General features: G+C 46.9%; 1 protein-coding gene and 1 non-coding gene across 17 annotated transcripts in view; one reads left to right on the top strand and one right to left on the bottom strand.

Annotated features, from left to right (window-relative positions):
- The window catches only part of CLASP1 (cytoplasmic linker associated protein 1), a 185,075-nt gene that overhangs the window by 133,511 nt on the left and 30,631 nt on the right, over positions 1 to 20,933 (bottom strand). For all 16 annotated transcript variants that reach the window (XM_040602654.1, XM_040602652.1, XM_040602653.1 and 13 more), the window contains exons 3-6: positions 1,858 to 1,936; positions 1,547 to 1,650; positions 983 to 1,074; positions 821 to 896 (exon numbers count right to left, since the gene is read on the bottom strand). In XM_040602654.1, coding sequence (XP_040458588.1) covers positions 821 to 896; positions 983 to 1,074; positions 1,547 to 1,650; positions 1,858 to 1,936 — 351 coding nt within the window. The remainder of the gene's footprint in view (positions 1 to 820; positions 897 to 982; positions 1,075 to 1,546; positions 1,651 to 1,857; positions 1,937 to 20,933) is intronic.
- LOC121093255 lies at positions 3,037 to 3,153 on the top strand. Its single transcript, XR_005829541.1, has one exon. It is a non-coding gene; the product is annotated as a U4atac minor spliceosomal RNA (small nuclear RNA).

The raw sequence follows: 20,933 nt of genomic DNA, 5'->3' as shown, positions 1-20,933 counted from the left end.
CATCCTCCTCTTCAGCAAGGGGAGGCCCTGACAGCCGTGGGATCTGGCCGACTCCTGTCAGCCCACATAAACCTGTTCCCCAGTTGGCTGCCCCACACTTCCTTCCAGCTAAACACCTGCTCCAGACCTGGTCACATTCGTGTCACCCGTGCTCAGAGGGCAACAGGAATATTCAGAAACTGGTAGCACATGTTACATGACATGGGTCTGAACCCTGCTTCCCCACCTCCCTCTCCTCATTAACCTCATATATTGGCATCTAATTTCAGGTTGGGTCCTGTCCAGGGCAGGACAAAATGCATGTACAAGTGACAGATTTTTTCCAGCACATATTTTCATTTAGTTTCCACCACTGATTTCAGGTACCTTCCCTCCACGCCTTATTCAAGATCTCCCTATACAACTTCCAGCAGCACACATCGCCAAGCTGTGCAACTGGTCCCATTTGCCCTCCCTGCCCAAACTGGTTCTTCTCTGAAGGTGACGGGTGCTGCACTGAGCCCAGGGGTACCCCCCTGCAACCTCCCGTGCACTCAGGCTGTAAGGCACAAGAGTTCCCTTCCCAACAAAGGGCTCCTGCTCTGTTCATCTCATCTGCAGATTCATGTTCTGTTTAATTCTTGGAGTAATTGATATGCTGGTTTAAGTATACTTCAAATCATACCTCTTCAAAACCAGCCAAGGGCTCTTCACGAACAGCATTGTTCAGAGTTCACCACCAGCAGCACAATTAGCTAATTTACCAGCCACAACGCAGCACCCCACTTACCAACAAGGCAACTGGCATAACCTTTAGACATGACTCATGGCAAAAGCTTACCTGGCTGTTTGGATCTCCGAGTAAGTTACATATATGTGGCACTATCTTACTCAGTGTTAAACTCTGAGCTCCAGATCTGGGAACAAAGAGAAGAGCGCTGGTGTGAATCACAGAGCAGGCTTGTGCACATAACGCAGGTTTGCAGGAGGTTCTCTCACTTACGCATTGAGTGTTGCAATAAGGCAGAGGCAAATCCCTTCTCTTGTCCGGAAATTCTTGTGTTTGAATCCTCCTAGCATCCTGTCCCATACGTACTGTGGGAGACAAAAAAAGGTGAGACAGGGAAAAAGGAGGCGAGGAAAGAGACAGATTCTTTCTTCCAACAGGCATACACTGTAACATCACTGGAGCTTAAATATAAGCTTTACATCCACTCAAGCAGAGCAGGACAAGAAGTAGAAAGACACAATTCTTTGTTCTGTACTGGCTTCACAGGAACTCCCCACTAGCTGAAACAGTACTTTTACTTACAGAAAGCAAGTACCTTCCAAAACCCACCCAGAACAACTACTCTGACATTCACTCATCCCATCCTTAGGAAGTCTGCTGACACTCCCGCTCCCACGTGTATCCTGACATGCAACAGCATTCTCAGGTGAAGCAAATATAACAAGGGATTAAAGAGCTGAAGCCATGTCAGAGCCACAGAAGAAAACCCTCTGACAGAAAAAAGTTCTCCTTTTTAAGCAGCCAGTCAGTCAGGCTGCAAAGGGCTGTCGAGCATACCTGAGGGTTAGCAGCTTGATCCATGATTTTCAGCAGCAAGGTCTGATCCTGCTCCCTCACCGAATCCTTAGAGTCTCCCAGCCTATCGAGTAAACTTGGCAGCACTGAGGAAAGAAAAACAGGAACATCCAAAGCCCTCATCCCTCAAAAGAAAACTATCTCAGTGACACAGCCTCTCTGCTCTGCCCCCAGCCCAGCCCTCCCACCCTTCAGCAGAGCCTGACACCACCATCAGCCTCCCTGTGCCCTCCGGGGCAGAACAGGGCTTCGTGTGCAGCAGCCACCCCCCCACACACCCACCCACCCCTTACCTGTGCCAATCTGGGCCTTGAAGCGATCCTGCAAGCGGGACACGAGCGCGGAAAGGATGTCAATGCCCAGGAGAACCACCTGCGAGCAGAGCAGAGGACAGACGGTGCTTTAGCTGCAGCCCCTGTCCCCCCTCAGCCAACGTGCCCCGGGCAGCAGCGTGGGCACAGGCTCCCTCCCTCCCGCCGCAGGGTTGTGCCCACACACACAGCTCTTCCCTGCATGGCTTCTGCCGGACAAGCAGAGTGCTTTGCAAACACAAAAGGCTATTTGCCAAATTATTGCTCCCTGTGGCACGTACAAGCCAAAATCCACTGCCAAGAGCTTGAGAAAGCCAGCAACTGCTGTTGCTGCTCAATGCTGAATTCATACATATGTATGTGCAGTGTATGCATAACAGCGTTGGTATTTGTTGTAACTAGCTTTTCTAATTAATTCTAATTATGACACTTATAATTAGAAAATGCTGTGCGCTAACAGCTGTTTAATTATTCACTTGCAGAAATTAAAGCCAGCACTTTTCAGACATAACTGAAACCCAGGGAAAGGCACCTTATTTGAGAGAAGCTCCGGGACAGGCTGCAGATCAGACAACCCGCTCTGCCCGACTCCACGCAGTAGCTACAAACCCATACGTACTGTACCGCACGGACTGCGGGGCGTGCGTGCTACGCACTTAGCAAGACCCTATAAACGAGGCCAGCTCTGGTGTCGGACAGCTCTCCGCAGGTTTTTAGTAAAGCCCCGAGGTTAGCAGCCCTAGAAGAGTGACGGACAGCCAGGCCCCTCAGGCGGTGTCGCCACCGGACGGACGGACGGACAGACACACACCGCGCGGCACGCACGGCCGGGGCTGCAGGCGGGGCGGGCGGGCAGGGCAGCGCCGCGGCCGGTCGACAGGGGGCGCGCTGCGCCGCCGCCCGGCTCGCCTGGCCAGCCCCCTATGCAAATAGTCTCCCGGCTGGCGCAGTGCACTCTGGGTACGGCCGCCACAGCCCACGAAAAGGCTTAAACCGGCGCTCAGACAGAGACGGAAACGCCGCTCCCCGAGCCCCCCCGAAGCGGGGCGCGCCGCCGAGCCGGGCGGCGGGGGGGAGTGGGTCCGGGTGCGCGCCGCCCCTCGCCCGCACCGATGCGGCGGTTAGCCCTCCCCTAGCGGGGGAGCGGCACAGCGCCCGGTAACCGTCCTTATCTGGGGGTTGCGCGGCCGCCCGATGAACGCGTGGTGAGGGCGGCACTGCTAACGCCTCACGCAACACACCGGCGCCCGCCTCGCGCGCGGCGCAATTTTTGGAACCTCGCACCGGGGCGCGCGCGCCCGCTGCATTCCCCAACCCCGGCCGCCCCGGTACCGGCGGGCACCCGCGCGCGGCGCTCCGTGCGGAGCGGGCGGCCGGGCCGAGACCCGCCGCCGGGCACACGGGTCCGCCCCAGCCCGGCCCTACAGCAGCCAGGGGGCCGCCGGCAGCGCGGCCAGCCAACGCCGCCGGGTACGGGGGACCCCAGCGCCCCCCAGCACAGCGCTGCCCCCGCGGCGCTCTCCATCACGCCTAGAGCTCAGTCACTCCTCCCGTGGCAGACCTAGAACCTGTCCGTATGCCAAAGGAGAATCCTCCTCGTGCTTTTGTACACTGCGTTTCATTTTCACGTTCACCTTGCGCGCTGGATTTAATCTACCCTTGAGAAATGCTCAGCCAGCTGCCTTGAGCCCTACCTACCGCTGCCCGCTCCGCTCCTCCTGGCTGAGGCACGGCAGCAGAGCCCCGCAGCAGGGTGGGCTCCCGACCCGCATCAGCCAAGAGACGCTTTTAAAGGAAGATCAGGGGACTCTGAACGCCAGCACCACTCACGGCTGGCCGATCCGAGCCCCAGCACAGCAGCATCCTGCTCCGAGAAGTAAGTGTGCTGCCTAGGTACGGAGGTGTGCCCCAGGGATAAATCTGGTCCCAGGAGAGGAAGGGATCCATCTCTTCCTCAAACTGCTGCAAGCCAGAAAGAGCGAGGGGAACTCATCACTCAAACTTTAAAGGGAACAGATGCAGTGTGCAAACACAGCCAGCCACCCTGCAGTTCGCCCCCAGGAGCGGATGAGGGTGAGAGAAGCCTCTCAAGACTTTTTGCTCTTACGCTTACAGAAACGGAGAGCTCATTAGCACAACGATTACACCGGTGGCTTGCACAGCTATTGAGCAAACCACCACTGGGGGGACAAGGTGTTACCCCCTACCACACTGGATTCATTTCTCAAGCCCAACGTACCTCAAACTTCGGATGGTCTGAGGTAGAAAGTTGAAGCCGCATATAGACTGAGAAATCCAACAGGTCCATGAGAGAGAGAGAGAGGACACAAAACCTGAGGTATGTGTGGCAAATGAATGAAGAACTAATTGATTTCCAGCCCTTGTTACTGGGTTGACCACACTGAAGAGCCCACCTCTGTTTACCCCTGAAGTGGTTATCAAGCTCTGCCCGAATGAACACACCAACACCCAGGAGGAACCTCAGGAGCAGGGGGGCTGTCAGTGCAGGGCCAGAGCAGGGACCGGCCACCAGCAGCCACCCCTCTCCCCGGGGATGCCAGCGGGCAGGCACCGCTCCACTCCGTGGCACAGGAAGCATAGCTCTCCATCCAAAATTCCAGATAACACTGCAGTGCTGATAACTACGGAGCTATTCCAGGCCTTTGCATCAGCACAGGTCTTGCTTGTGCTCCAGGCAAAGCAGGACTCAACTCACAAGCCCCCAGCCCTCAGATGAGAAAATACCAGCTCAGCAGCCACTGCTCTTAGCCCCCTACTTTATACAGGTCCCAGAAAGAGTCATCCTAGGTCTCCCAAACCCACTGCAGGATCACACAGTGACACAGCCCTAGGTCTACAACTCTGCCACTTTGCTTATTTGACTCCTGAAGGCTCCCCAAGACACTCAAAGCAATCTGAGCAATCCAGTGTTCAGCTCAATTGGCACCTGCTGCTGCTTTGTTATATCCCAGTACCTTCCATAGGCGCTAAGGGCTGCCAGCAAGCCCTTCTCCTGCCTCCCTCCAACTGCCAGGTCTCAAGGCACCAACATTCCCAGTAAAGAAGGCTCTTTACTGGGATCCTGGATGCAACAAAGCCTTTTCCCAACAGAGAAAATACTTCCCCTCCCCCCCCTCCTTTTTTTTTTTTTTAATAGACCACCAAAAACTTCAGGTAACTGAATGGTAACTGTCCATTAATACCCGAGTGATGCTGAAAGGCCTGCAGGCAGCTCCACGTATCAGAGAACGGCCAGCCTACCATCATCTGCTCTAACAGTAAATGCTCACCAAGCGTGACAGACAAATAAATGCATCCAACACAGCTTAAGACAAGACACACCTAAACGCACCTCCGGAAAAGGGCGAGAAAGGGAGCTGCACTGTCCAGCACCAGTGACCAGAGTGAATCACAGCCTCGGGCTGCCACCAGAGCCTGCCCTAACACGGCAGATCCAGGCTGTAGCAGGGAAGAGACGAGCCCTTTCCTCCACTCTCCGCACCATGCCACATGCGGCAGGGATGTGGCGGCTGCCGCGCGAACCTTTATCCCATGCCTCTTGCAGGGAGTCAGCAATGGGCTGAGCAGCACATCCCCACAGGCTGGCTTCACCCTGCTGGACCTTCCACACCTGGCAGCGTGGGACCAGAATGGGAGTACTGGAGATACAGTTCCTATCCCAGCTAGCTTCATGCTTCGTTTCTTTACCTCCAACGTTGTGGTGACAGAGCTTGGCTATTTCACTTTGCAGTCCGTTAGTTTTTTCTTGAAGGAAGGGAGAGAGGTGGAAGACAAACTTCTAAATCTCAACATAAAAAATTTTGCAAGAGAATTCAACCAGGTATTTTTGAACACTTGCTTACATAATCCTTTGGATTCATAAACAAAGACATGCAGAAGCACTTGCATACTTTAAGTAAACAATATATTTGTGAAAAATGAGAACACTTCAGCTTACACATTGAGAAGTCTGAGATAAGCACCAAATGCCTCACATCACCACCTGCCTGACGACTAGTGCTAATCAGTCAGGGAGCACTTCTAATTCCTCAAGACATGAAATATCCACCACAACTGAACTGGGCACACAAGACCAAGCAAGAGCTAAAGTTAAAATTGAATTTACAAATGTCAGCTAAAGTCAGGTACATATTTTGGGTCACCACAGCAATAACAAAACTCCTGGCAGACAGAGAAACATGACATTAGCTTAGCATACAGCTGTTAGCGTTTCATATCTGCACAGGAGTATAACCAAATACACCCTGCAGGACATCCATCTCCTTTCACTGTTCTAGAATTAACATTTCACATTCCAAGGCAGGATTCACATCTGTACTGGCAACACGAGTGCATCACCCTAGCCCAACAATCCTAGTACAAGCACAGGTTATAGGAGCTATTCTGTACAATGCAATTTGCAAAACCAACAGCAGCAAACAAGGCGGCAGCAACAGTAGCACAAGTGCTTTTCGTGGTACGACTACAACCTGTGGTCAGAGCTGAACAGCAGGGAGACTGGAAACCGTTATTTCTGGGTTCTTTCTCTAGATCCATGAAATACCATCCATTCTGTCACAGACACCACCTTCAAAATGCACAAGTTTGGACACTGGGCCATTGATTTGCCATTCAATACAGCAATGCCTCGAGAGCAGCTGCTTCATTTGGATATAACATTTTTCATTGGAACATGGACCACAGTCTGTTGTAGTAGCTTCCTGGAAGAAAAATGCCCCTTTTATTTCTCATCATCTACAGACGTATTTCTACATCTGTGAGACTGAGAAGATTTAACTAATTAATGTAGGAATTTAAACTTCCAAACAGAGCAACCTTATAGTGACTTTTCTTCTGTTTTAAGACACTGATGAGAGGCCAGACATCTGTTCCGGATTTAAAAGAATGGGAAAAAGAGCTACGGAAAGCTTTCAGAGGGTTTTTCTGCCCTTCTATACAGCTGATCAAAATTATTCTACCCAGAAAAGGGAATTACACTAAGCAATACCAGATCAAACACTGACAGTACCTATGGCTGAGAACAGTCACAGTAGGTCAGGAACATCCCTGACACTCTTGTCCTTCCCTAGCAGGGAGGCCAGATCCTGTGCACTGGAGAGTATCAGCGCTGAAACTCTCCTTACAGCACAGCATGCAACTGTTCAGCAAATCAGACTAGCACCACACTTAAACGAGGCAACAGCTTTCATCTCTGTATCACTCTTCCCAGTCTCTCCTACCTCATGCTGGAAGACCTTTCCACTTCTCCTGGCAGTACATCAAGAGATGCCTCGCTCTTCTTTGCCCACTGTAAGCCCAGGCTGCTCATGCTGTCTCTCCTGTGTTACCATCTCAAAGGAAAATCCAGGAGGTACTGACCACCCTGTACATCTCCACCCAAGCAGGTTCCCAAATCTTCAGTGCTTGTGGTACTCCCTCAGTCCTTGGCTCTGTTCTACATCACCCTGCAGGTTTATCTTCCCCATACCTCCATGCCAACACTGCCTGGCGCCCCTGTGACCGTATTGACCCTTGCAGGTCAATTGAGTCTGCTTTCCTCACTGTGATGACAGCCAGTACTACTGCAGAGCACACACGCTACAATCTCAAGCACCTGAGCCTCTGGCAAATGCCTCACTTGTACAACACAAGGGGCAACACAACTTCCCACAAGTCGTCTGGGAGTGGAGAGCTGCGATCAGCCCATCTTCTTAATCCCCTCACTGCTCCCACATAACATAGAGCTCGGAGCACATGTCTCAGCACTTTTAAACTACTGCTTGTAAAAAAACCAAAATCAAGCATCTTCTATGAATTAAGGACCACTGCCCACCCCAGAATCCAGCGGACCAGCTTGTTTGATGGCAACTCACCTATCCTACAATAGTGCCGCACTATGCGACAGTGATTAAAGGACAGTAAAGCCCACATGACAAGAGACAACCCTGCCAGGAATCACTACTGGACTGATGGAAATGGCTGAATCAAAACACCCAATGAAACCTCCAGCCCTTGCAAAATGAGAAAAAACCTGGTTATTGAAAGTTCTCCTTCATTTACAGACCTGGGAGCAGAGGAGCAACTTGATAAATAATACATAGCTCTAGGGTGAAATAAATCCCAGAAAGACTAAGGTCATTTAAATGTTGGGAGGTATTAAGAATGAGTGTTAAAATACATCCCCATAGTGATCATTTCTGACAACTACTGTTAGGACACAAGGGCACATTTCCCATGCAGAAGCAAAAAAACCCAATAACTATGTTCTGGATCCAGTAAAAAAAGCCAACAGAAAAGCCAGTTGCCTCCTAATGCAAGAGTTACAGACTTCACAGAACACACAAGAAATTCAAACCAGTTCAAGGAAACACCACAGAGCAAGAAGGCAGCACTACAGAAAATCCTACAAAGAAAAATGGAGGGATGCTTAGAAGAACATGATCACTCTGAAATGTGGGTATCCGATTCCAGGAGAGCTGACGAGTATGTCCTAGGTGAAAGAGCTGGAGCAAGTCAGTCCCCAGCCACACTGCTCTCTGTCCTGCCTCTGCTCAGTGCAATTGAAGGGGTACATACCAAAGAGTAACAAATACATCCTCTTTTGCACTGGTCCTTGAGCGATTGCACACAACCACGGTGAGAAGGAGCAGCATGTAACTACAAGGCTCTGTCCAAAGGACACAAAGGGAATCACAAGTTGCAGTCACTGCTGTGGAGCACAGGTGCCATTTATAGCCTGATCAAGCAAAGCTCCAGAGAGCACAGCAGGTAAATCACTACTGACAAAAACTACAGTCTGTGCTGCAGCAGTACTCATGGTAATGTATTATGAGACTCTGCAGTTGAAGGCAGAGTCCCAATTTAAATCACACTTTCCTGTCTCAATTACCCCCAACACTGCTAAAAAGCAGCAGCAGCAAACACTGTTTCAGAACGCCAGTCCTGTTTTCACAGCACCTTACATGTAGGATATCTGCATAGCAGTACTCAGTGCTTAGTGTCTTCACAGAAAACATCAAAAATGAAACACCTGTACTACCAACTGCTATTGCCTTTGGTTCCTCACCAGAAAGCAGTTAAATATCTTAGTTACAAACACTGCCACTATTCTGTACGTTTCCATTGCTGCTCCCAGCTGAGCACTTACACTTACAGTCAGGTCCTCAGCCAGTAAGGAAAAATGGATGTAAGCCCTGTGAGCACCGATGAGATCATGCCTGTGGGCATCAGCTGGGGAATCAGGCCCACCACATCCTTGAATGCACTTGTAGTTTTGGTGACAAGTTGCATCTCAGGAGCTCAAGGCAAAATGAAGCATCATACAATGAGTGCTAGGATCTCCCTTACAGAAAAGCAACAAGAAAACGTTAGGGAAATAAAAAAAGCCATTGCAATGCCTTGCTTTCTTTTTCATGGGAAAACTGAAAGCCTGTATTATGGCAACTAGTAAATTGCTAGTGTAGTGATGTGCCTTATTAAGAGACCAGGCTGGTTTACCTAATAGAAGTGTTTTCCCCTCCATTAGAGGCAAAAGCCTGCTACAGTGCACAAACAAAGTGAGAAATCACACTGGTAATTTGCCTTTAGGCAGAACCACATTAGCTGGAGCATCTCAAAGCTCCTAGCACAGAAGCACTGACCCTGACTCCATCTCTAACACATACAGGAACAGAAAGTGCTCAGCACATTTCAAAATTGAAACAGAAGTGCTTCTGAGGGCTTAGACAGCATCTGGAAAACCAAGGCAAAAACACAACCTAGCAGATAATCAGTCTTCTCTGTTCCCTTGGGGCTCAAGAAGAGTAGTGAGAATTGTGAAGATGCTTAAATATCCAGCTACTCCCCTTGACTGCTAGTTCCCACACTTCTGAACATCTGCACTTCCAGATTACACCATACAGTATAAGCTTTTATGAGGAACAGCGATCCTGCAAAACAGTGATGACAGGCTGCACGGACAGCCTCACAAGGAGGGCACCAAATAGGTGCAAACTCAGCCAAGACCCACCAGCTGCTGGTAATGTGAAAAAAACCTGGGGATCTCTCGGGGAGGCTGAGAAGCCACCGTGATGAAAAGTCAACAGAAGCTGACCTGACTAAAGTAGAGGATAGTTACCAGATGCTAACATCTCTTGCTAGTTCACAGCTAGCAAAGGTTTTTTTTCTTTGCCTTGTTTGGGAAGAAAAGGGATACATGCAATTAAGAGTGCAATAGCATTTTCAGTAGCCACAGCCTTTGCAAAACTCTAGAAACACCCCAAGACCTGAAACTTCCACAGCAGCTCTCAGCCCTGTGCAGTCAGCCTGCCTGCTCAGCATCTACCACACGCTCCTACACCCTTGAGAAGGGCCTCCCAACATAATCCACAACAGCTAGTAGTACAACAACAAAGAACTCCACTGAGAAAAGAAGAAAGGTTCAAGATGCCTTTGTTAGCTGCTGGAAGCCAGACAATAGCCCAAGTTAGTGAAGAGATGGATGCTAGGTAGAGAAAGGGGCCACAGATGGCAGGAGGGAATGCTTCCTCCATGGAGGAAGGCATCACTTCAGCAGGAGTCCTATTCCTACAAAGCTGCTTCTATAGCCCACTGAAATCTTTTCACCCAGAAGAGACTGTAAGAGCTGAAGCTCTGACCAACTAGCCACAAGGGAATTAACAATTGCTTCACACAAAGGCAACGGCTTCTACATCCTGTCTAAATTCCAACTTCAGTAATTACAAAATCCGTACCTGCAATTCCCCCTCAGTTTCTGCCTGAAGAGTCTTTTCTTCACTTTCCATTACTAAGAACTGCTGGAAAGTATCACTAGTACTGCAGTACTCCAATAGCCAAGCAAACATGCACTGATTTTATAGCTCCCAAAGAGCCCAAAAGGTTCAACTATTTAGAAGAACAGCACAAAGTACTATGCCTGAGAGTGCAGTTGGAAGAAAAGGTGAAAGTCAGACTACACCTAACAAGAAAAAGCGAAAGAAAGAGGCACCTTACGTTCTTCCCACCTACAACCATAAGACAATTTAAATGTGCAGCCAAAGAAAATCACCTCTCGATGCAGACAGACACAACCCAAAGCACGAGGCTACAGAGCTGGTTGTCCCAGAAGCAAATACAGCAACTCAGAAACAACAGAATCCAAGCAAAACTTTCCATAAAAACCAAACCAACAAACAACACCCCCCCAAAAAAAAAAAAAAAAAAAAAAACACAACAAAAAAACAACCCAACACCCCACCCCCCAAAAAAAACCCCAAACATGCTCTTGCAGTACATCCTACAGATAGTCAAGCAAGTTTTACACATGACAGGCTCAACAAGTGCCGTTCATTAATTCAAGGACAGCAGTTCCTGTGCCCAGCGTCACAAGAGGAGATTATTCCAAAACCTTGAGTTACAAAACTAAATTCAGGGTTTCAAGTGATCTCATGACCAAGCAAGGCCCTGATACATGAAGTAAAGAGCCAAATGTGCTAAGAAGCACAAAGAAACCAGCTTCTGGACTATGCATCATTATTAAGTACAGAGGATCTCTCAACACATGCTGCCCTTCTCTGCTGGACCTTCACCTCCCGCTCCCACCCCCTCCAGGTGCTGAGGCAGCAGTGGCCCATGCATTACCGGCAAGCACTACCCTCAAGGCAAGTCTTCAGCAATCCTTCCAAGGTCTTCCTTCACAGATGAGCCTTGGGGAGGATACAGTGCATTCCAAACACCTTTCTGACCCATTCAGGAAAGCCCAGAGGATGACCCGTAGAGGCATGGGTTAAAATACTTCTCAATCCTTCCTACACCAGTGAACGGTGCACCTGAGCTAGTTCTAACCCAGCACCTACAGCAGCCACAAGACGTAGCACAGCCTGTGCAGCAAGTGTGATGCTCCCCACAGTTTACTATTCAGTACTGTCAAGACAAGTCAGTGAAGACTGAGAGCTACTAGTTTAAGCTGTTGACTATACCAGTTTCTTCTTTTACCATTCTTTTAGTCCTGCCCCCCAAGGTAGAGTTAAATGCTGTTTTTCAATGCATGTCAAACAACTTAAAAGGAAAAGCTCCCAGAAGTTTACTATCAGTGCTATACCGGTAACTCCAGCTGAAACCAGGACCCCAGAAAACCAAGTGCCACAAGAACACAGGAGGGGACAGTCCCAGTCCTGACCTGCTCACCCGAGTGTGCCTATGCAGGTAGAACCAGACCTTGCATCAGCACATATGCACCAGTGCCCATCTGCAAGCTGGGCAGCCGTCACCGTGCACTCTGCTTAAGCCATTGCGTTATCCTGCAAGGGGCCAGGGATATTTGACTGAGAAATGACACAAATGGCCCAGGTCTTGCACCCTGGAGACCTCTCTACACAGCTTCTGGCTCAGCAGCTCCAACCAGCTCAGAGTCCCAACCGGTCTGTAACCCATGCAAGCCTCTCACAACTATTGCTCTCTTACACTCAGCTCTTAGCACAGTTATTGATCAATTCAGGCATCATTTTTAATATCTTTAACTTCTGGCAAGTAGATATCTTCCAAGAATTTGATCTATCTGGTCTAGGAAACAGCAATCATAATGATAAAAAAAGATTCTCTTGCTGCCCATTTAAAAGCTAATGCTAACTTTGAGGTTAATGATTTCCACATACTCCAGAACTAACCCTCACGTGCTGTTTAACACACAGGAAATAATCATTCTTCTCCTTCCCAAATATGTTCCTTTCCTCAACTCCTTGTGACCCATGCGTCTGTCCCTTTGCCTTTTTGGCTGTCATTATTGAGAACTAGAGCAACAGCTGAAACATCACTCTACTGAGCTCTCACAAGAGAATAAAATATCTGTTTTCCTCCCTCAGACTGAAAACAGACGCCTTTTCAGTTGTTTCCAACAGATACTCAATTATATGACAGCATAGTGAAGCACAATGCATCTAAATTAGGGCACACCCTCGGGCCACATCAGAGCACACATGTGGTCAGAAACCCGAAGAAGTTTTGTGATCTCTGGCAAGCTACCCCTCCACAAGTACCTAGGGTCCGACACACCCACAGGTAGTAAGGGTAGATTTTTGCTTTTAACACTTAGAGGCTGCAGATGTCTGCAGGACTGCTCCAGAGCAGAACACGTGCACCAAGCGCTATGCACTTGCACTGCGGTTCAGCTGCGTAGTTCTGGCTTGTCTGGAAAACCCAATTCCATACGTTTTACACTCCACATCATCTTACTGAACTGATCCAGGGCTGAAACGGGTGACTGTCATCACCCTAGGAGAGCAGCTCAATAAAATCTGCCTGGAAAAAGTTATACTGGCTATTGTCAACCTGTTGGAAACCCACTGCTACAAACGAAATACTGTAATTGACACCCCTGGAAAGCCCAGCCACAGGCAGACCTGTGCAGGTGAGCAGCCTGGCCACAGCTGGTTCAAGATCCAACTTGAGACACAAGGGTGGGCTGACACGGGTAGCACACAGCCCAGTCTACGTGTACCTGACCCTGCGGATGAAGCACTCCGGTCTCCAGAGCTGTTAAACTGCTGGGACACTTGGGTGGTGGGTGGAGTCCAGAAGAAAAAAAACCTCAAACAAACCACAAAACCAAAACACCAACACAGGCACCTCAAGGGAAGATACAGGAATTCTTCATCCTGTGTTGCTTGAAGGAGCCAGCATTTTCTTAAGGGAAAAGAACAAGCCATCTGAGCAGCTGACAGCACAAGTGGAAAACCAATCTGAAAGTTACAGGGACAAAATGACATACGTTTTGGCATCTACATCCAGCTCTAGAAACACATTTAAACAAGTCAGGCAAATAGCTCCAATCAATGTTCTAGTGCTACAGCTATATGAACAAGCATCCCTCACATTACAGGCTTCCACAAATTCTTGTGGATTAATACAAGAAAGGAATTAATTACATGTTCAACTAAATCATTAGCTCTTGGATTAATTATCTTAAATGGAACTCTTAAACTGAAATACGTCAAAGGAACAGAAGCTATAAACGTAACACAAGAAGCCACTCAGCTCAGCGCAGGGTACACAAAGAGCTGACACTCTGGGGAAGCACAGCCCAGAAAACGAGGTACCTACCTCCTGGACAGGCTCTACTCACCTTTCACAATATTTTTACTATGTTTTTTTCTCTCCTTCACAACTCCCATCATTATATTCAACATAACAAACAGTAAGCTGAATCAAGCGTTTCAATAACCATCTTGATTGTTGTTTTAGAAAATCAGATGCCTTGTTTCATGATTCTGTTATTTTCTTAAAGAGATCTGTTCTCACTGGACACTTGTTAACAAGAACAGTCTGCTGAACAGGATATAGTATGTATTTATGTGATTAGTTAATAGCACAGCATACCCTTATAAAAATGCAATAACTTACGAATCTGAACACAGCTTAGTAAAAGAGCCTGTGTCATGCTTCAGGTGGAAGAGAGGGTTTTTTTCAACACAACACTGCAGAAACTTGAAGCAACACTGAAAAGCGACTTTGAAGAACAAATGCAGCCTGCTGAATTCAAGTTACATTTCACCTCAGAGGAGAAAGGCAACAGCAACTTTCCAAATTTTTCCAAATTGTTCCTCCTGGTTAAAATCAACAGGTTTTGTTGAAGAAACAGAAATATTTGTAATTTGCAAAGGAAGAGACTCAGCTGTCCCCTGTCATCATAGGCACATTCAAATGTGGATTTATTTATTTTTGGTTCTGAAAGATTGTAAGGGAGGCTTGGTGCAGTTTTCTAAAGCACAAATTAGGTGTCAACTTAAACTAAAATATGCAGCATCTACAGGCACAGATACCTCTAAAAATGTGCCCTTCACATCTTAGAAACCTCTTCATTATATGCAGTCTCATCTCCTAATTTATACAGGTTCAAAGTTGCACAAGCCCTCCTGCTCCTGTAATTTCAAAAGTGGTTCCTTGACTTTGGAGTGCCTATTCCAAATTAAAGTGCCCCATTAGTATTACCTTTTGTCTTAAATAAAGCAGCACCTTTTACACAGAAGGGAAAGCATGATCATCCTGAGAACTCCCGGAACCAAAACTTGCCATCTTGTGAATTCTGAAGACAGACATACACAATGCTGGAGATGATCGCATGCCATTGTTAACCTGACACGAAAAGGATGACATTGTTTCCTCCCATCCCACCCAGCCCTACTGCACATTCTATACCCAGTTAAACAACACAATACCTCTTTAACCTCTAGCATGAGAACAGGGCTCACCAATAAAATCAGGTTAGAACGAGTATCCAAAGGCCAACTAGTTCAATGCTATCCCCACCCCACTGCTTAAAATTAGATCAGGTTGGTCTCACTTCTACAAAACACTTTGTTTTACTTGATTCTTAACATATAGGCCTTCAGTTGTCATTTACTTCAAAAGTTCATTAAAACTTGAAACAGTTTTATGTGTTCTAGTTAGAAGCTGCCCTGTTGATTCATTAAGTGATTTAATAAGCTTCTGTGTCATCACCAATAAGACCTAGTTGTCAGACAGTAAAACAGCAAAACTGGTTTTATTTTTTTAATCCTTCTCCAGGTATAGTAGTATAGCCCAGGCAACTACTTGTAGCCCCCCAAAACTCCAGCTACATGATCTGATCCATGACAATCTTGGACTCCAACAAGGTTTCCTGCAGGTATAAGGCATCTGCAACATGGATCGGGCAGCAAGATCAGCACATACATGTCAAGTTCAAATACTGCCAGCCGTAGCAGGAAACGGCACGTTCTTCTGAGCAAAGAAATGGCACCGGGCTTTTGGTTTATTTATCGAGGAGGTTTTGTTTAACTTGACATCATCTGATAAAAGTAAAAATTTCAGAGCCACACACAGTGATAGGCTCCAGTTACTACTCCTCTACCAGTCTGTGTCAACAGCAACTTTGTTCAGGAAGGAGGAGGGATTGATGCTGGCAAGCCTCTTGCAGTCTACAGCACAGAGACCATTTCAGAGGAATTGGAGATCGAGTTTCACAGATAGTAACTATGTCAGACTAGAGAACATCATTTAGAGAAAAAGGATTTAAGATATGGCAATGCCCAAGGATAAGACCAAGAAACTTAACATACTTCCCAGATAATACCACTTGTGGTGTAGGTTAGAGATCAAGTGGCTGCTTTTTCTTCAGTGCAGACACTGTAAGAAAAGTCAAGCAAATCAGTTGCTAAATCTTCCACAAAATGAACACCACCAACTGATTACAAAGGGGATCCAGCTACGGTTATGTCTTTTCTTGCCCTTCATCTTTTGCCTCCTGTAAGTTAATAGCACTTTCCTGCAACCTAGCAAGATAGGAAATACAAACTAGTGCTTTTCAAGAGTTTTCATATCGTCATCTGTAACTACAGAGCATTACCACTATCATAAACTTGTCACGCTGAGGTCTAGTAGTACTGTCCGTATGTTGGAAAGAAGTATTATTTGGCTACTTCATATACATCTGCCTGCAGTGTTGGGACTGTGCCAGCATGCAGTCCAGTTACAAATGAAGTTCAGCCTAAGATCTATACACGAGGGGGGAATAAAAAAAAGAAAATCCATGCAGAGCTACTAGTACACTCACATCACCATTTAAAGAGATTTCTCCTCCCTCCTTCAAAGGAATTAATTTTTTTTGAGCGCACACATATACATTCCATTCCTTGTCTTCAAATGCATATATCAAAGAAGATACCACAAACAGAACGCAACATGGAAGCGAAGCAAAGATTCTTCATTAACCCTTTCTTTAAAAGAAAAGAACTGCAAGCCATGTGCAGACCCTGCACTGTTTTTTAATGTACCTTGACTTCTTTAATCAATCAAAAGGTAAAGAATTCAGATGTGCTGCTACAGGCCCGATTCTGATGCATCACACTAGCATAAACCCAGAATCTGAAACCAGCTGCTTGCATCCACATTCTCCCCAGAAATATAACGGGAATCAGCCATCACTGCACATGTCTTAGCTTTTGATGACACAATTCAGACCTTAATGATCACCTAAATTGTATTAGGAAGGGAAAAAACAATTCCAGAAACAGACTTTTAGCTACTAAGGTACTTCAGGCTACTAGATAGAACATGGGCTCTTTGAAGGGTTGCCCAGTTATGTGTGGACCTTACATATGTTTTGATGGTTTCTGAGTGACTCATTAAATAATTCAAGATAATGGTAACTTTATTTTGCAAGACACATGAATTCAGTTGCATTATTTTTCCATAAAATTCTTCTTGGTCACTAGATAATCAGGGCTAAAAGTCAGGATATAGCAGCATCAACACTTCCCTTATATCACTTGTCCCCAGCAAGAAACACAAGATCCCAGGCAAAATACACATGGAAAGCAACATCACTCCTTCCTCCTCCGAGCTTAGTCTAAAATCCCTTCTTAGGAGGGTTTGAAAGGGGATATAACACTAAACACCAGCACTGGTTTTATTGCTCCTTTCACCTGTGTAAAGCAGCATGCAGGCAAACAGCATCCTTTCAGCCTACACTGTTTCTGCAAGGACTTGAAGAATTTTTGTTTCTGACTTTACAGAGAGGAACCAGTGCACCCCCAGCTGACTCTGAGCACCACAAAACAGACCTGCAGCAGAGCCAAGATTATGCTCCCAAAGTCTTCGGTCCGGTCTTCATCCCCTGGCACAGGAGATGTGAGTCTGACCCACCTCCACCCAGAGCTCCTGCAACTTGAGTCAACAGCAGACGGCAACTGCACTAAGCCTGGGAAGGGTCAAATAGCAACATCAGAAGAGACCCTAGTTCAGCCCTCTAGGGTGGGCACCCCATGACCTAGACCACACAAAACTGATAGAAAGAAACTGTTACAATATAACCAGTAGCTCATTTTCCCTGCTAATTATGTCCTGCCTAAACAGCCTTGAGTAAATGATTTTACCACTGTGTCTACCCACCAAAAGCCTGAAGGTCAGTCCAAGTGGATCCAACACTCGCACCTCCATCGAGATCCTATCATGACAGTGCCTCCCATATCTTCCGTTTTGTGTCTTGGTTAAGCCTAAGGCAAGGCAGGTTTCTGTGACAAAAGGTGCCACAGAAGAGCCTGGCGGCAATTCGCTAACAGACCACAGCTGGAGGATTTTGAACTTCAAACCTCCACAGCCCCTGCTCCCTGGACGCAGCTGACCCCACAACCACACTGAGCAACAGGCAAGCCCAGCAGCATGCCCCCTGCTCGGGAAGGAGCCGATAGACATGCTGCAGCTCTCCTTCCCCACCGGGACAAAGCAGAAGAGCACAAGTCAAACCAGTTTTCTGCTCACATAATTGGAGTTCAGGAACTCGTTATGAAGCAGGCCTAAAAGACATCACTCCTTTCAGGCTCTCGCCGTATTCATTTGGCCTCTCTCAATACAGCAGCATGCTGTGGTTCAGCCTCAGTGCACATGGAAGGTGCACTTCTTCCTCAGGCTGCGAAGCTAACCAGGAACACCAAAAAGGTAGCCACACAAAGGAACGGATAGGGAAGGCTATGACCACTAAACAGACACAGTCACAAACCACAGCACAGTTACCACCAGTCTCTACTGCCATGTATTCAGATGCCTGTAAGACACCTTAGAAGCACAATGACTACCAAGGGAAACCACAGGCCAGCTGACTTGTCCAGTACACATCTGCTGCAGGCAAGAGAACAAGCCTCAAAGAGTTTATCTTCTCCACTGTTGCTTTCCAGGCTGTACACCCAGGAAGGTCACTTGGAGGAGACTGACCTGAGCCCTCTCCATGGGCAAAATTCTCTGTGCACACTGACAAAACCTACCGTCTTCTGCTGGTCCCCTCCCCAGAAATGCCTTCAATTCATATCATCACATTCTTGATCACAGCAGAAGTTCCTACCCAGGGTGACAAATCAACATTGTGACCCACTTGTCTGCCACAGCACGAAAGCTTCACAACACTGTCTCCTTGGCATGACTGTAGCTGCACTCACCCCATCTGCCAGTGTGCTCTTTTCCCTGCCACATGCTGTGACTTTCTAGAGATTACAAAAAGCATCTCTGCCCACGACAATGCCTTTAAAGCTTCATCCCACATCCCCTCACCTCCTCTTTGTTAATGACACTGCTACAGTAGTGGAACTGGAGACCAGACCACCTACCAGAAAATAGCTAAAGTTTTCTTTAGGAGAACTTCATTGAATAATGAAAATGTCACACCTCCAAGGGCACGTGATCCCGCAGTCAAAGGGAGGCAGCTGCAAGGACTCTGCCTTTCAGCAGATCCATCTACAGGCCAGTGAGGTGGTTGTTCTCAACCCTTCAATTACTTACCACCTTTCCGGGATGAAAAGAGCAGTGTGCCCTTATCCCGGAATCACACCAGCTCTAGCAATCAGAAGATGCCTCAGCACAGATGAAGCTCTGCCAATACACTGCAGAACAAAGCACAAACTACTAGCCTCACCTAGGAAACAGGTAAAACAGTTGTAGTGGAAATTACATTAAAGAGATTGTGCTAGCATGGACTTGAACAAGGGTGGTGATCAACTTTCCTCATATCCTCCAGAAGAAGGACAAAGAGAAATCCTCTTAGATCAGCTAGAAAGGAAATTAAGCATGAAGAGCATAGGGGCACTGGAACAGACTAATTCAGGAGGCTGCGAGATCTTCAAAGGATTTATTTTAAGCATAGGTTGAATAAACACCTGACAGAAGACATCCGGATACATTTGGTTGTCTTCTGTGAACAAAAAACTGAATTTGACTATTTCCTGAAGTCCCTTATATTACAATACCCACAAAGCCTTAAGATTTCCTCCTTGCCATTAGAAATACAGTATCAGCAAAATAAATTATGTTACTAGTAGGTAATCACCCTTTATGAACAAGACAAGACAAAGTGACAACAGAAGCTTGTTAGCAATCCACTGTAGATACAAATTATACTGGCAGATACTAGTTACTCCCCAGGGTAAGGCTGACACTCAGGTCAACTAAAATTTCCAACATTGGTTTACTCAAGATTAATGTACAATCATGAAGTACATATGAAGACTGAAGTGAACCTTAGAGTTCCTCTCCTATGTCCAAAACTCAAACCATATCCATCTTTTCTTCCCCTGCAGGATCCATAATGAACTCTACACCAATAACCCCAAATTAAACACAAACATAATTGTCATCTCAACAAACTTCTGGGCCTAGCTTTGAGAAGCATGAAACATGCATATCATGAGATTTCTTGGAAGAACAAACCAGGGAAGCACTTGCTCACAGAGAACATGAAAGAGCAAGCTTCCTCCTTGCTGCAAGCAAAATGCAAGGAGGCATTTGGATTTTATCACACTGAGCTGCTCCAAGATCCATTAAAACTCCTCATACTTGTGCCATTTGTTCTTCAACAGCAAACAATGGGTCTTAATAAGCTTTTGGCTATTCAGAACCGCTTTCTAATCACCCATACACCTAACTTCAGAGACCACATGTGCTGGACACTGCATGAAAGGGAATCAGTGTTAGCATATTCAGCATGCTCTGTCCTGGTTTTTCATCTCAGTGTGACTCTGCGCTGCTTTACCGCAGCAATGGTTGCTACTAAAGCCAGAATAACACACAGAGCAGCCCTTTGCCAATTAAATCAACACTACTTGTGCAACACTAAGGGAGCTAAACCTTGTAAAAAAGTCCCCAGGACGCTCAAATCAATATAAAATTCACTTTAGGCTTGTAGTATTTTAGCTCATTAGGGACATGTTTAAACTAAATTGTATGGAAGTGTGTGAAAAAAGGAATTTGCACAATTTCCCAAACCTTAGAAAATGCAAAGTGTCTTCCCTCTACATAGTTAAGATCCACCATTGAATGAAAACCCAGACTGAGGTCCATGCTAAGAAGCATTCACACATCACCCTGAGCTGCTGGCTCTGGAGGAGGCAAGAAACAAGCTGACCTTGAGTTATCTTCCCAGAGCTAACAGAGGTCTTGACATCCGCCCCAAGTTTCAAACCACTACAATGGGCTTACACAGCCAGTATCCTCAATTTAATAAGCACAGTTATTTTCCCAGAAGAATAGAGAAGAGACTCAGGAGGGAAAGACACTATGCC

Source organism: Falco naumanni, chromosome 8, assembly GCF_017639655.2.
Source record: "Falco naumanni isolate bFalNau1 chromosome 8, bFalNau1.pat, whole genome shotgun sequence".
Taxonomy (NCBI): Eukaryota; Metazoa; Chordata; class Aves; order Falconiformes; family Falconidae; genus Falco; species Falco naumanni.
This window is presented reverse-complemented; position numbering and strand designations above follow the sequence as displayed.